The sequence below is a fragment of the Erpetoichthys calabaricus genome, chromosome 12, assembly GCF_900747795.2.
Source record: "Erpetoichthys calabaricus chromosome 12, fErpCal1.3, whole genome shotgun sequence".
NCBI classification, from domain to species: domain Eukaryota; kingdom Metazoa; phylum Chordata; class Cladistia; order Polypteriformes; family Polypteridae; genus Erpetoichthys; species Erpetoichthys calabaricus.
Window position 1 is genome coordinate 96608354 of NC_041405.2, and position 17682 is coordinate 96626035.

At 36.0% G+C, this 17682-nt stretch overlaps 1 protein-coding gene across 6 annotated transcripts in view; it reads left to right on the forward strand.

The window, feature by feature from the left end:
* The window catches only part of diaph2 (diaphanous-related formin 2), a 1308662-nt gene extending 1293520 nt beyond the window's left edge, over positions 1 to 15142 (forward strand). For all 6 annotated transcript variants that reach the window (XM_028815924.2, XM_051935345.1, XM_051935346.1 and 3 more), the window contains one exon: positions 11296 to 15142. In XM_028815924.2, coding sequence (XP_028671757.2) covers positions 11296 to 11360 — 65 coding nt within the window. In that variant the 3' untranslated portion in view covers positions 11361 to 15142. The remainder of the gene's footprint in view (positions 1 to 11295) is intronic.
* The last annotated feature ends 2540 nt before the right edge of the window (positions 15143 to 17682 follow it).

Genomic DNA, 17682 nt, shown 5'->3' on the forward strand with positions numbered 1-17682 from the left:
TCTGAACTATATAAACAAGTGTGAGCTTACAAGAAAGTTTGAATATGCTACTGGGAATCACATACATATATTTAACCCTTTGCAGTCGTATTTAATTTTCAACGTCACGCTACATTAGTCGTAATTAATTATTGAAAAAACGCCAATAATTACAGCAGTTATTTTTTTCAAGCACGTAGGAATAACACAGGCCACTTTTCTCGACCAGGCGACTGTGCAAATCGGTCAGAAACTTGCAGGGCCACCAGCGGTGGCCTGACGACCTATAGCGCACTTTTTACTAAGACCAGTTTTCTGGCCTAACGACCGTAAAGGGTTAAAAGTACTCAGGAATATCTGAGTCAGACCCCAAATAAACAGTCGGTTCAACTTGACACCTATGGTAAATATGTCCATCTACTGTACGCTCAGCTTGTTTCATAATTCTGAAGGACTTTTTCAAAAAGTATGAATACTCCACAACCTTGATTTAAGCAACTTTTATAATTTATGCATAGAAGATTTAGGAATATGGGTGTCATGGTAGTGCAAGGTGCTCCTACAAATGCCAGCAGCCCAGTCTCAGTTTCATGGCTATTCACTGCCTGTGTTAATTTTAGCATTTTCTTTGTGTTTTTATGTGGACTGCCTCCACCACAAGACAAAAATGGACCAATAAGAGTCATTGTCTTTGTATATACAGTATGTGTATGTAGTCCATTCCAAGGTAATTTTGTAATGTTCTGGACTCCCTTGGAAGGCATTTAGACTTGGATTGTTTCCTGATTGGTGCTATTGGCATAGGCTCCAGCCCCAAGATAATTTTGTAACGGTCTGGACCCCCTTGGAAATTAAACAATAGTTATCATGGTAAAACCTTATGCCTTTCTATATTTCAAGTCCATCATCCCCAACCACCAAGAGTTTACCCCATTGACCATGGATATAAACCAACAGAGTCTGGCACTTTTACTCAGTTTTATTCTTATTATTAAGTTAAACTACAAGTACAAAACCATCATGTAAAACATTACACATTCAACACCCCTATCATTATCTTTAGTTTAAAAAATATTTACTATAATTTACAATAAAAGGAGATTCAAGCCCAATCCACAGAAGGATTTCTGAAAATATTCCTCCTTTCTGGTACTCAAGACATAAGCATATTTCAACTTCCCCTTCCTTTGATTAACATTTAAAGTGGCTAGCATCTTTTCCTTAACTAGAAGATCTTAAATGGCCTTCTTTTCTAATAATAACAATCCCACTGGACAGGCAAGGCATAAAGCAGCAATCATTGGCTTCCTTCCTCCTATCAGTGAGCTTAAACCACCATCCACCATCTGTCCAGTTTCTACAGTAGGAACACGCAGTCTTAAACTCTGCAGACCTTAACATGAAAAGAACATCTCCATTAGGCTGTAGCATTCCATCAGTGAATTAGCAGTCTGCTTTCTGTGGCATCATTACAAATTGCAGTATTTTTCAAATTAGGCAAACTGCAACAGTTTTCTGCTTTGTAGTGGTCACTGCTGGATGACGCTGTGGAGCCCAGTTACTCTGCAGGAAGAAATCTAGTAGTGAGTCGTACAGCTTTCTCAATAGTCTTAGCATTCAAGTTGGCAGCCTCTATGACTCATATTTAGAAATAACAAACCTAACATTGGGTCACTCTTCACATAACTGAACACAATCTAAATGTTTAAAAAGTACTAGAGGGCTGTGCCCCCTGCTGACTTCGCGCGCCCATCCCTTCCTTTTGTCTCACTGCCTTGTCTCACGGGAAGTTAAAGTGTCTCTCATGGGACGTTAAAGTGTCTCCGAGAAAATCACGTATCATCTCCTTCCAAGATTTTCTTTTTATAAAAGAGAGACTAGAAACTGACAGTAGACTGGATACCACCATGTGATTTAATGATTTCTTCCCGTGCTTAAAAAAGTTTTGAGATTTACAAAAAAAAAAGTTTCAAATAAATCCTTCTCAATGTTAGAAACATTTTTCTGAAAAAGGAATTTGTTGTGCCATAGAATGGAAGACCTTTCTTTGGGGAACATGTAAAAAATGGTAACCTGGAAGCCGTTGGAAACATTGAAAAAATGCTTAAAAAGAAACATTATTTTCTTAATGGGTCATTTCTAATAGGAAAAAGGAAAGCATTTCCACAAAATCAGAAAATATTAAGAACAATTTTTTGAACCTGAGTTGGCTTTTCTAGGTTCTGTTTTCTCTCAACCACGTCTTAAAGTCATAAATGTGAGGTTAAAGGTCCAATTTATCAAAGGAGAGGATTAATAGAGAATCTGGGATTAATAATAGTCAGTAACAGCACAGCACAAGATTATTCAGATGGTACTCACTGCTAATCAAACAACCCTGTGGTACTGAAGACCAGTCAGCTTGGCTGGGTCTCCTTTACATGTTGATTTGGGCTTCTTTTATGGAATTCGATTGCTGCCAAACGTCCGTGTCCGAGTACCAGTCATTTTGTAAGCGCAAGTTACATTTTGAACACATTTTACAAGCCCAAGTTGAATTTTTTGCACGAGTGATACAAAAATGGAAAGTGTTCTGTATTCACATGATTTTTGTCAATGTTCTTGTGCAGCATTGCTGGCAAAATTCTTTAGGAGCGAAAGCAGTGAGGCAAGGGTGGGACTTCATTCTTCTTAGCCAATGGGAGTAGTCACATCTCCTTCCTCACCTCCAAACAGGAACATGCATAGTTTACTCCATGACTTGGATCTTACTAAAATATGGCTTTCTCCCACCAGTGTGCTGCAGGGGTTGAATCCAGTTCAGTCCCCTCTGTGCCCTCTGGCAAAAATGTCAAATCAAACTTGAAAATTAGTGATGTTTCATGATCAGGTCTTGCACAGAAATCAGTAAAAGTTGTATCCCTTTTATGAATGATCTGCCTACAGCAACAAAACTACGAGAATGCTCATTTGTGTGTCTGATTCACTGGTGACAATTGCATGAGCAGTGCTTGACTCTTTTAAGGTGTAGAGATCAGAATATAAATGAAGAATCACACAGATATGCCTTGATACAGGCTGCACCCACCACACAACGAAACAGCTCTGGATCCTGGTTGGCAACCCACAGGCAGACATGCAGTCCAGTCCCACCCTCCAGAAATTACCCTCTATCTGCCGCAGCCAGGTGTTACGTTGGCGTCCCCTTGGCCTGGTCCAGCCACTCGGATCCTCAACAATGAGAATCCTATGAGCCGGATCACCCTCAGGGAATCGCACCACATGGCCATAGTGCCATAACTGACGCTCCCTCACAATGCAGGTAATATGGCTCATTCAGGACTCCATAAGCAACAAAGTCAAACCAGCAGTACCCAAGGATTCTCCGAAGAGACACAGTACTGAAGGAGTCCAGTTTTTATCTCAGGTCACTGGGTAGCATCCATGTCTCACAACCATATTGCAAGACAGGAAGCACCAGGATTCTAAAGACTTGGACCTTTGTCCTTTTGCATAGATACGTATGTCACACGCCCCTTTCCAGCGACCTCATGACCGCCCATGCTCTCCCAATCTGTCTACTGTAGAAAGAGTCACCAGAGACATGAATGTCACTGCCGAGGTCCTGTCTCTCCAGCATGATGGTTTAACAGCATTTTCTAAAACATTTTTGTTTGGGTGGCTTTATTCTCAGGCGTATAGCACGCATCCTCCCAAGTTCAGACGATTGCTAGTGCAGGGGAACAGGATGATTAACCTGCGTATTCCCAGATTAAAATCTAATTAATTGCAAGTGTACGTCACATGCCATCAGTGTAATTTAAATTATCAATAAGGAATAATAAATCAGTTCATAAGTGTGTTTAAAACATTCTTGTATCTCATAATATAAAAGGAGCAAGCAATCACTTAAATTTTTTTAAACTAAAAACATGCTTTCACTCTTTTTTGAGCAATCCAACAGATTTTAATTAGGATGGGTGTATTATCTGTATTTCAGAGATGGAACATTTGTTGAGCAAACTCAAATTGCTTACAGCACTTAACCAACGCCCTTTTATTTCTGTTTCAAACTATCCATTAAAGTGAAGATTTGTCTTTTTTATATTATGAGGAACAAGAATTGTATCAAACAAATCTCAACTGATTTCATATTTGGGACAAATCTGATGACATACTGTACCCATCAGTTTTGGTACCCTCTATATTTTCAGTTAAAAAAAAGAAAGTACAGATAATACACCCATTAGAATTAAAATCTAGTAGGATAAACACAAACACAAATTGCACAGAAACAAGAAAAGAAGTGGAGTTTTGTTCATTATATATTACGAAAGACAAGATTGATATAAAAATTAGTATCAACTGATTTCTTATTCCTTAGTTCTCCATTAAATTTAGGGGGGAGCAAGTCTGATGATCTATGCCACAGTTTTTCCCCCCTTCCCTTTATTTTCAGGTCAAAAAAAGAATTAAATTGATAGCTTGTTCCTTTTATATTATGAGAGACAAGAATGTTTTAAAACATGTTTGATCTGATTTACTGATGGCATGTGATGAACAGACAAATACTCATTTTTTTTAGGAGAATAAAATTTGGACCTTATGATGATGTAAAGACAAGGGTGTGGTCTAGTATTGATTTCTGTGAACTAATCATGAAACGTCACAGATTTTGAGGTGTGATTGATATTTTTGTCAGGGGGGACAGGGGGTATTGAATTGGATACAACACCGAGCAAAAAAAAAATATATGTTTAGTAAATTCCGAGTCATGTAGTAAACTAAGCACATTCCCATTTGTAGGTGGGGAAGGAGGCGTGCCTTACGAGTGGCTGGTTAGCATTGACTACTCCTATTGGCTAAGAGGATCGAAGTCCCACCCTTGCCTTGTTGCTTTCAATCTCAAATAATTTTATCAGTGATGCTGTGCAAGAACACTGCCAAAAATCACATGACAACAAAACACTTGCCAGTCATGCCAAAAATGTAACTTGTGCTTATAAAACGTGTACAAAATATAACTTGCGCTTTTAAAATGCACTGAAATGTAAGTGACACTTGTAAAATGTGCTCAAAATATAACTCGCGTTTACAAAATGCTTTTTACTCGGACACAGACTTTTGCCAGTAATCTAACTCTGTGTTCTTTAGCTGTATTTAACTGAAGTGATACTATGAAGGGCTGAGATATGAGGTGTTGGCACTGAAGGGCTTACTTTATTTTATTTTACAATATAATGGTGTAAGTTGTTCTAGCTTAACTTATCTGTGTTTGGTTGTTTTATCCTTTAATAAAGAAATGATCACAAAAAATGCTAGGATAAAGGTTGACTCCCAACTAGATAATGTGAGTGATGGTAGGTATGTCTGAAAGCATACCCAGTTTTAAATAGGTGTCCCACTCGGAACTAATACCTGACTTATCTCTGCCCGGATGTGCTCCTAATCAGCCCCAAATACATAGGCTGGTAAATAAAATCTTGATAATACCATTATATTTTTGTTTGTATAAACTTCTAAATTAAAAGAATGAGGAAAAGTATAGATATTTAAATCAATTTTTTTTTAATGTTTGGGTAGTGATTCTAGCAGTTTAATGGTAGACACACTGCATGCGATGTCTCCTGAAAGGGTGGATCTTTTAGGAAAATGTAACAGCTAATAACAAAAAACTTATAAAAAAAATATAATTTTATGTTTAGATTATTTTCTTTTCTCCTTAAAATAATAACATAAAAGAAATATTGAAACATCGGACACACATGCCACTCACACTCAGAAAGACAGAAATACACACACAAACTCAAAGTATAAAGCATTTTCTACTACTGTAAATTAAGCCCATTATTCTTTGTCCTTTAAAACTGTGACATATGTTTTGGACAGGGGTGTCATTCTTTTATATTCTGGTAATGTTTACTTAAAGAAATGGGAATTATTAAGGCCATGTAGGCCTGAAGTACATCACCCAATACTTCTGACCTTCTAATAAGGGAGTGTGGTGGAGAACCACCTGATCATAAGCAGCAAAGTTCAGATACTTTGCCTGACTGTGTTATTGGGGTTCATGGCTGTGCCTTGTTTTCACTTACACCACATGGGCTTTTTCTATGTGCTCTTTTCTTTCTTTCTTTTCTTAGTAGAAATAATCTACTCACTGTCATTTATAATAATCTATAATAAGTGGATAATGTGGACAAAAATATCAAAGTGGTAAAAAATAAAATGCAAATAAAGGACACGGTGCTGAATATACTATTTACACTACATTAGCCTTTAGCACTAGGATAACATGAAATTATAATGTTTTATTTTATTCTACATACCCATTTCAATTTCTGGAATCCCTGTACAAGACTGAAACAAATTGCTCATGTAGGGATTTAAGCAGCAACAGCAGTACTTCTGCCTACCCATTAAAATAACTAGAAAGAAAATCAGAGCCTCTTCCACTTTACAACTTCAGGCTGTAATGCTTACAATAAAGAGAGAAATAACTTCGCAAAAAGCATAACGCATGTGGTGCTGCTGTCACACTTGTAATGTGACAGTTTCACCCAGGGCGATGCTGGGCAAATATGTGAGTAAAGTCGTATACATTTAAACTCGGCACAGTCTTGCTTGACTTAACTAATTGCAGCAAAAAAGGCCATTTGGCTCAAAGACTTGCCCATTTACTACTTGTATTTATGCATTTATCCAATTAACTAACAAATCACAGACACAATTTAAATATTCTCATATTTGATTGATCAACCATTGGCAGATTGAATGCAGTAAGTTGTCTTTGGGGGTTGTACTGGTAACCTTTGTTTTTGTAGCCTGTGATGCTTATTTTACTTTGTATATTGAAAAGCCAAGTCTGTCCTTAAAAATGCTGTGGGTTATTCCAATGATATAAAATAATAGTACATTCTCTCTGTGTAATGAAATTCCAAACTGAATAAGTCCTTCATTAAAAACAGTCATTACCTATGTCTCCAAATTTCAAGAAACAAAAACCGAATTGAGCATCAGCTCTTGTTGGTGACAGAGTGGCGTCAGTGACGTTTTGCTTAGCCTAATTGTGCTCCAAGACAAGAAAGGAAAAGAAAGTCCTCTGCTCATATATTTTCATTTACTTTTACAATGGCAATGTCCCAGATGAAGAAATTTCAATTGAAATTTCTTCATTTGGGACATTTTGCTGCTGTTGAATCAAGCATCAGCACTGGTACAGCAGGTGGGTTGGTGACTTCTTTTCTCTGAAGAAGGCTCTCTCTGGAAACGTCTAGGAGTTGAAGGTGGTCAATGAGAAATGCCTTTAAATGTATTACTTACTTTATGTGGTAGAGGCAGCAAAATTAATTATCCACGTACAAGATATCATCTAGTCTGAGATCATTTTTTTAGTGGTGTTATTGAGTTCTTCTATATGAAGTTTGTAATCATGTGGGACATAAAGGAAAATAAATATCAAGATAAGGGAGGAAAACACGACATGCATGGTATCTAAGGATTATTGGGAGTGAGAGATGACCAGGAGATGAATGGAAGGCAAGAAATCGTGGTGAAAAGTGATATAAACAAAATGAGACTGAGACTGAGTAACCAGAATCGAGAGGAAAAACAAACAGAAGTTAGAAACCACCAAAACCAAATTAACAAACCTAACACAAGGGCCTCCTTGAATTAGAAACTATCACTAAACTGGACAAATTATTTTTGTATAGAAAAAGATAAGCCATGTATGCAAGTGCCACGATATTTGTAGAAACTTCACAGAATGTAATAAGCTCAACTACCACAGTTACTGATCATATCAGACAACATTGCACAAGGGAAAACAAGATGGTATTAAAACATTTTATTACACAAAAACACTAAACAAATGACAGATTCAGAAACTGGAGTCATCAAAACCGCAAATAATTTATATGCATATACAGTATTTGCATATATATTACAGACTCCACTCCTTGAAGTGAGAAGTGGGAGGAGTAAAATCCGATTAGACTCCACCCTTTTGATTTTTTTTTCTGCAGCAGCGGTTACTTGGGGCTTACCCACACAGACATGTAACGTGTATGTATTATAAAATGTGTCTGTTCTGCGTGACACTGTTCAGAAATATGAAATACTATGGATTTTGTTTGCAGATTTCATATCCATATAGTATGTAAGTAACCTTTTGTGATAAGTGAGAATATTCTACTGTATATAATTGATTATATATTCCATGGAACATTCCATTGATGTCCCGCCAACAAGTATTTGCATTTCAACTGATAGCACTGTACAACTGCAGAAACATCACCACCAATTTATACCGAACTGCTCTAAACCTATGTCAAGTATTTTAATGGCCTCCTGCAGGTAAGGCTGGCACTTTATCAGAGGGCCAGGCCACATTTTCACAGTTATAAGTCTGAACTCTTCTAACATTTTCATATTGAATTATTCAACACAGGTATTTTTGCCTGAACACTTCAATCTTCAGCTTTCATGCAGAATAAAAATTTGAGCAGCCTGTATATATAAAGGTGTTCTGTTGCATGCTGTACAATTTTAAGTTACTTTATGAGCTTTTAAGCAACTTTTTAAGAAAAACTTTGCCTTCCTGCATAAATCATCTGTTTCCTGGCATGCAGGGTATGGAATTATAATCTGTCTTCATTGGCATTTGTATAGTATAGATACTTGTCTGTAATACAAAAAATAAGAATATCACAGCAAATATCAGACATTAGTCTTGATAATTTTGAGTGAATACCAGCGGATGTTTTGTCTGATACTTTATTTATAAAGGTAAACAGCAAGATTGTAATTTAAAGTAGTTCTGTAGGAAGAGGAGAATTATTGTGTTCATAAAAATTATAGTAGGATAAACCAATAGGTGTCTTCAGCAAAAATGATCATAAAGACTTAAAGTTGTGCATGACACATTAATCGGCCCCAGGGGCTCACACGTTCTAATGGGACATGAGGGATCAAAGTTGCTCCTATTTACAAAACTTTGAAAAATGTGGATCGGTAATATAGGCATGTGGAGTGTCCTTTTATGCCATTTCAGTATAATATGATATACTGAATATGTATTTTCTAGGTTTACAACATGATATGATATACAATATGATATAATATAGGAATATGGTAATATTTCATTTTAGGTATCATTTTAGAATATTTCAAGATCACTAGGTACAAGAATGATGTTATTTTTGATTTTTGGACCTTTACTAGGAATCTAACCCTTTATGGACCTCTATCAGAGGTGAAAAATGACAGATTTCTATGACAATCAAGAACATAAAGACTGTAAATGTTTAAATTGAAGCACACTTTTTAAATATTTCAAATACCTGATGCAACTATTCTTTTTTATTATTTACTTCTACCTTATGAAGTAAATCATTATATTTCTTATGAATACCCCGAATTAGGGCAGGTTACACTAACTCAAACATTTTCTTTCTTTCCTTCTTTCTTTCTTTCTTTCTTTCTTTCTTTCTTTCTTTCTTTCTTTCTTTCTTTCTTTCTTTCTTTCTTTCTTTCTAGTCAAATGAACAACTGTCATAAAATGAGATTTTAAGATCCCTCTTTTAACTGATATACTACAACAATAGAAAAAACTGATTCTCCTTCACTTTGGTACCTCACTAGTTTATACAGAAAGTAAACTTAACTACTTTAGAAAGTCATCTTGAATTTACCTTTATTCATATTTTCAGCCTTCAATGGGATGATTTTCCTCTTAATGTATTTATTTTTGCAGATTCTTGTATTTTAAGTATATTTTTCAAAAGCTTGTCTTTCCCTAAAGTAACACTCATTGCATGAAGATGATTCTTTAAACTTTTCCACAGAGTATTCTATGCTTCTGTAACTGATTGCATGGCATGCTTCTGAGGCACATGGTGTTGCAGTGGTTTCTTAGCACTTCAGCTGCACTTTGAATCCCATTGCTGTCTCTGTGGAGTCTGCATGTCCTTCCTAGTGACTCAGTGGATCTTGCTTTGGGTTCTCAGGTTTACCCCCCAATATGAGCATTAAATGGAGACAGAACATGGGTGCTTGTGCTTCTCAGACCAACTTAATGTAATTCAGTGTCACGGGGGATCAAACTATATTAGAACCACTGGAAACAAGGCAGGAATCATCACTGAACAGGTCTTCAGTCCATTGCAGAGCCCCAACCCACACAAACACACACACTTGGCACTCACATATGGCCAGTTTTAGACTACTGGTTAAGCTGACTGGCACTTCTTGTATAAGAAAGCCAGAACACCTGGAGAAAGCTCCCAGTGAAAAGAGAGGCACATTCAAACACCATGTGGACAATGACCCGCTGTGGAATTCAGACACTTGATATTGTATCTGTGAGTTAGCAGCACTATCCATTGTGTCATTGTGCTGCCCTAATAATACTTATTATACTGTATTAATAATGAATTAATATTTTGCTTTCTTTAGTGTTTAGGGTATATTTTCTGAAAGCTAGTTTTTTCCCACAGGTACGAGACCATTTACCTAATTTTTCTGTTGAACAGTTCTATGAATCTTTAATATAATAAGATGTATGGAGGCCTTGTGTCTGTCTAAATATAATGTTAGGAATCTTTTTATTCATTTTTATGCTACATCTCTTAAACTTGTGGTTTGATCTGTAATGTTTTATGCTTCTTATGTAACTTACTACTATTCTTTTTATAGTGCTCTAGTTGTTTTATAGATTTATTTGTGATAATTAAGATTGATATCCTGTATAAAGTTTGAGAGAATTTGTTTGGTGTCATTGTCTTGCAGCACATGTTGGAGTCATCCTTGTTTTTGACTAGCTATTAATATTAAATCTTTGCCACTACTGCGGTACTTCATTGTGATATTCAGACAGATGTTTCCAGCAGTTCTCCTCAATGCAGATGTGGGTGTTTTTGGGTGCAAGTTGCATTTCTTCTACTAAGGTTCCTGTTGTACAGAAGTGCTGTGTTTAAAATCTTCCTAGCATGTGTCCCCATTTTATGAGGATTTCCACACATTTCCGTTGTGTAATTCCTCAGTGTCAGATATCAAGAAGGATGTGTTTAATGGAACCTTTTCCAGTTTTCCAACCAAGAAACCACATGGATAGTCTTAGTGTGGCACAGACTGATTTTACACTCATAACACTGCATATGTAATGTTTTAGAAAAGCAGCATATTACACTGAAAGTAAATCGCATGAGCAAGCAGCAAAAAGGTTTAAGCTCACAGTTAGCAAGACCACTCAACTTTAAACATTTTAAATGTTTGTACAGATTCATTTTCACAAGTCGTTTTAATAATATTTTTCTTTTCTCTTTACCTCCTTAGATAACCGTCGTGTCGGCTTGGAAAGATCTCGATCACGGCACAATGGGCATTCATTGGGCTTGTGATACAACCCTTCATGCCCAAGAGCCAAAGACACAGAGACGGAGTGGAAGAGCATTCGGAATGAATAACCTACAAAAATATTTTTGCTTTGTTTTTACTTTTTTATTGATTACAAAAATAAAAAATGGATTGAAGATACAGTATAAATTAGACTTATTGGAGTAACGATTCAACAGACTTTTCAACAGATGCTCTATTCGAGCCTGCCTTACCAAGTGCATTTTTATTTTTTCAAAACTTGCATGAGTGCTTCAAAGACATATGCATATTTTATAGTTTCTGTACTGTAACTTGGGGTAATAGTCAAAATATTTCATATTAAACTCCTTGATGCTGTACAAATGCAATGCTGTTTCCACTTAAAATGACTGCTGTCAGCTTATTCTGCTGTGGTTGATCTGAATGTTGAAGAGCTGTACTTTCAGTGTCTTTCTACTCAGTCTAAGGGGCTATTTCAAAATGCATAAAATACCACAGAATAACACAGTATTCACATCATATTGATCTTTGTGACCATTTGTTACAGGAAACATTACACGCCTTGCCACATTTCCGTACAAATCATTTAGGATGCTGTAACCTTATCAGGGAAATGTATAGTTCATATAAGCTTTTATGTGAAGATGTACTTTAAACATTTCAAGTTCATTAACATCTTTGGACTTGGTGAACACTTACTATGAAAGCAAGGATGTTGCATTAGGCATTTATCATTATCATTAAACAAGGGCAACTGTCTAGTAGTTTTTAAAATCATATAATCAAAGGTAAATCCTGACAGAGATGATTTGTTCCTTTCTGTCTTCATTTTGTTGTTTCTTTTTTTAGTTGAGAAACTAGACAGTCTTAAATGTTTAAACATATAGGTGACATCTGAAAGAGTCCCACAAATTGTCATTTCCCACATTAATTAATAATCAGTACACATGGATATACACACATCAGCTCATGAGACAGGTTTCATTTGCAGGATTGATTCATTATGTGTTGAGTCATTCACGACTTAAAGTATCCTCAAAGCATTAAAACGGCTTAGTAAATGCTTATGAACATGCAGGCTTTACAGCTTGCGTATGAGATCTGTCATCTTGTAAATTACCGTGCACCCAAACTGACAATATTCTCTGACTCCTTTAATAGGCTTTATTTTCACACTTAATTTTGTTGTTACTTCTTCCTAGATTAAAAAAAAAAACAAGCCATGCTTTTTTTGTGTACAGTAGAAAATCAGAAATCTTGTTTCCCTGGAATTATTATACACACAGAAGATTACCTGTTATTTGCAAGGTGTTTTAGGTTACACAACAATTTAGAGTTGCACGTATTCTGAAAGATGGCTGTGTACTTGCAAGGCCTTAATCAATTTGGCACACTTTTAATATTAGCACACACAAACCAACACTTTATTAAATGAACAAATATCTTCTCTTTGTCATTTCTAAATTGTCTTACTCTCTTAAACTGATTATAGGTTCATCGTTATTACTACAGACGTTCAATACCTGACTACAAGTCAGGTCAGAAATGTTCAAAGACTTTAGAGTGGCAGGCAACACTAACTTTGGGTGTGTTTGTTTACTGTTAAAAAAATCTCCATTTAATTACGTGTAGCTTAGAAAGATAAAGGATGAGATTATTCATGGATTGTGATGAACAAAACAGGGAGGTTTTGATTCGACATTAAATTTCATTTGGCTGGTGCTTCTTCAAAAAGTAAAACTCACCAAAAAGATTTTTTGAGGTTTCTGCAGAGAAGTGCAGAGTGTATTTTAAAAGTGTGACAGGCTGTCACTTTGTGTGTAAATAAACAACCTTTTTTTTTCTACTGAATTTGAATAGCATACGACACTTACACAATGAGACAACTTTGTCAACTATAGTAATCATTAACTAGGAAAAACATGGACCGCTGGTCTTTAAAGAAAGTTGGTTCAGGTTCTTATGAAACACAGTAGGCTACCCCAGATCACTCTGGTGAGAGTGCTGCCAATTCTTTCACGCCCTAATGGTATCTACAATGAAAACAATCATTTGGCCTGTGCAATGTGCTTCACTGTCAGCAGATTTCTCCACTGTCACACCACCTGAAGCCTAAATATGTGGCCAGGGTAGCCCACACCTCCAATTCAAGCGTCGAGTAAGGCGTATTCTTCATAAACTCTCTGTTAAGACCAAGATCAAGTTTCAAGGCGCAGTGCTTCGTGAGTTTTCATGTGACACATGGACAACCCTTACCATATACATTTTTCATAATAAGTTCCTTAAATTGTGTCAGCACATTGCGTCCTTAAAAAAGATTCAGTCACATATACAGCATGTCTGAACACCGTCACAGAATCTGTAGCTTGAATTCCGTTTCAATGAATACATGAATGGTTTCATTCTGAACAAATCACTGCCTGGGTTATGTTTCCAGAATTGCAGGGCAAGAACCTGAGCTGTCAACCCTACTCTTCTATATCCATATCAAAATCAAGCGAAAGTTTTGCACTTGATACGATTTTCAGAGATCTACTTGTATTTTTCACTTTTTCAGGTACATATTCTGTTTTATTTTTATATTTTTTAATAGTGCTACTTAGTATGGTATTGCTAGCAGATAACCTAAAATATTAATAATTTTCTTAAAATGTTTACCATTTCCACCACTCAAAGGAGAATCTCCATAGGATGATAGAATTTTTAAAAAGTTACCTGCCATGTTCATTTTATTTCTTTAAAATTTTTGGTTGATATTATTGTGATTATACCAATTATAATTCATACCACAATTACTGGTTTATAAGATGGCGTCACTTGTAATGAAATTTTGCAATAAAAGGAAAGCAAATATACCTCAAAAGGGATTTTTTCGAGGAATTCTGTTACACGTGCAGTCTGAGCACGTTTGATTAGCCACACGACATGAGCGTACAATGTTATTCTAAATCCCCAGTGAAAGAGCTTATGATAAGTTAAATATTTTTTGATAAATGAAAAGTTTTGCTTTGTTTTCAAAAACAAGAAAAATAATACATGTTAATCTCTTACACAGTTTACATTGATCTGCTGTGACTAATAAGGGAAATGATTGCTGTCATCTTAAAGAGATGTGTATGGCTTGTAGAGCACATAGCTTAACATGTTATCGAGCCCAGGAACTTCACCTTTGATTTTCTGATTCCTCCTCCTGAGTAGTCACACCGATAGAAGTCCACACATATGTTTTCTTTTTTTTCCTTCAGAATCAAGTTATAACAGAACGTGTTAATGCAAAATCAAGTCAGCAGCACATTAAACGTCGAAGGATAGGCACACTTACTAAGTGAATGTGGGAAAAAAATTGCTACTAGTGTGTTAATAGTTAAATAAATATTTGCGAAGGATGTCACAAATTGCACCACTTTTCTGAAGATGTCCAAAGGCCTGTCAGCTTTTTCTTTTTTTTATTATTATTATTATTGTTGTTGACAGGGGTCTTAAAAACACTTTATATTTGTAACATCAATTTTATTTTGTATTTGAAACACTTTGAGAAAATGTTTGTGCACTGTACTGAGTAGAGTATTAAATTATACAACTAAATAACCACTTTGGTTTTATAAGTTTAATTAAACATGAAAGGTATGTCATTTCTTGTGAGGATATTTAATTTCTGTTATGTTAAAGACTGTGATGTCACGCAAAACCTTGAAGAACAGAGAACTGCAAACATTCTATTTTAATGAATCCAATGTTTTCCTCCAGATGCAGTGACTTTGCATTTCTTCTGTTATGTTACTTTGAAATATACCTTTTAAATGAACCATCCGTTGTCTTTTCTTATCTTCCAATTGCACAGTTGTCTTCCCCTCTCTTCAGCATGATGGATCAAAAGAAAGAGAGCAGATGACAATTTAGATCAGAGTCCATTTATGAAGATATTAATGGATCCATAAGGTGTTAATGAACTCATGGGAAGCATCTATATTTAAAATCTCACCTTTCATTTGCTAACACAATGGATTGTATGTGTTATAAATAGCATGAATTAGTGTCTTACTTTGTCATTTTGGGCAGGTAGGTAGAAAAAGAAATGAGCCACTGGAAAAATGACAAAGACGATTTTAGGGAGAATATAGCCTGCTTAATGACAAAAAATGTAAAAGGTCTGCAACTATAAAATTACTTTCCTGTTAACACATATCTTATTGTAAAACTTTTTTTTTTTTTTTTTTTAAAAAGACACATAGTAAATAAAATGATAACACAAATCCTTAGTTTAACTTCTAAAATGGTCACATTTTTTAAAGTGCCCCCTGCACAGTGCATTACAGGAATTTTAAAAGATAGGCTTAACTGGAGTGACAGTCTCCATCAGCCAAGACTCCCTTTACTTTCATTTGCTCTCCCTTCCAGGCTCATCATCTGCTTTGGATTTGTTGGGGGGGGGGGGTCAAAGGGTCTTTTTGGGGGGAATAAGTCTTGGATCAAAGTGTTCTTAACACTGATTTAATATAAGTTTTCTTTTAACCAGTACAATAGTCTGAAAATAGACTTTGTGGTGCACATTACACCACCACTTTGTACTTTTCAAACCACTACACTGTAAGCGAACAGGATATTTTTTAGGCTGTCAGAAATGTTTAGGACATGGCACGACAGTTAGTTATCTCTCTGATCAGCCCTCCGTCATAAACAACACTGCATGTAAATTAGCATTGTGGTGTAATTAACGTGCTGCGGCCTATATGGTTAGGTGCTTTTTACAGAATATGTTTGTGTGACGCAGGGCACAACTATGAGTGGGCAGGGGCCGGCACTCTCCATCCAAGAAGCAAAATCACAAAAGAAAAAAAAAGATTTATTTTATTATTTAATTGTCCTCCCTTGATTTCTAAATCCTAGTCACGGCACTGGCGCTTATAAAGAGTAACGACTAGCAAAGTCAATCTTTCTTTTATTGCAAATCCTATCAAGGACTGGCTTTTGCTTTGCTCCTGAAGTTTCCTGGATAGGCTCCCACAGTCCTGAACTGGATTAAACCTGTTTGGCACTGCAATGAACGCGACAGGATCTCCCTGACTGGGAAGGTCATGCTGTACGAGGCTAGTAATTGTCATTCTAAATTTGCTACATGTAATTCATAGTCCATATTTCTCACTCAGCACAAAAAAGTTCAGTTTTACTGTTTTAAAATAGGATGCAATTTTCTTTTTACATTAGAGACCATAAAATACTTTGCCTTTTTAAAACATCTAAACAGTGGCTGTAAATCAGAGCTTATTTCTTGTTAAATAAAGCCGAGTCCTATCTCTCAGGAAAAAGATGACGGAAAAGGTATAGTACATCAAGCCCTACAGTGCTATTTTTTAACTTATTTTTTTCTTCACAACTGCTAGAAAATGTGGTATTACACAAGAGAGTAGGTAAAAGTGAGCAATGAAAATGCAAAACAATTTATATGTGACACAGCCATCTTATTCACGTAAACAGTAAATGCAAATAAAATACGTAAAAAACAAAACACAGTCCAGTTTACTCATCTCTTCTGAGTCCTAGTAATGAAACCAGAAATTTCAATGAAACGTTCAATCACCAGAAAACAGAAAATGGACTGTGAAGGAAATGCTGTCCTGTGATATTAACAGACTGAACCATAGCAGGTTATTGTATGTGCATGTGGATGATCTTAAAAACTGAGCACAACAGACATTATTAGGATAATTACACATTGGCGGCATATCGATCTTACTTCCAATCCCACATTTAATTACCATTAGAAAATCAAATTCGCCGTTAGTGTAATCAACACTTAAATGGACAGGCAGCACCCTTAGCATTATAAAAACAAATGGCACCCCTTCTCGCTGCTGGTTTCTTTCCAGATCCTTGACAAAGTTATCTTCCCGTTTAATAATGGAGCCACTTATCCACCTTAATAAATTAATGTGTCTGTATGACCGTTTCTGTGTCTGTCCAATTGCAAACGATGGCTCATCACAAACATTTTTAGTAAAAAAGTGCATTGCATTTGTCATTCCAATAGAGGGTGCATCACAGACATGAGCACTGCTTTTACGAATCCCATACCATATGGCATATAACAGAGACATATGCATTGCATGGTACACTGCAATTGGTAATGCTGAGATCTACCTTAATTACTTAGATTTCAACCCATCTTAGACAAGTAGTACAGCTAGTCTATCTATTTAACACCAGAATTACCAGAGCCTATGAAAAAACGTGTAGATCCGGCCCACCTTAAATTCGTTCGCACCTCTCTGTCAGCATCTTTTGTCCTGTAAATGTGCCGATAAAGACAAGCAGCAAGCAGCCTGCTATTCCATCCCCCACAGCTGC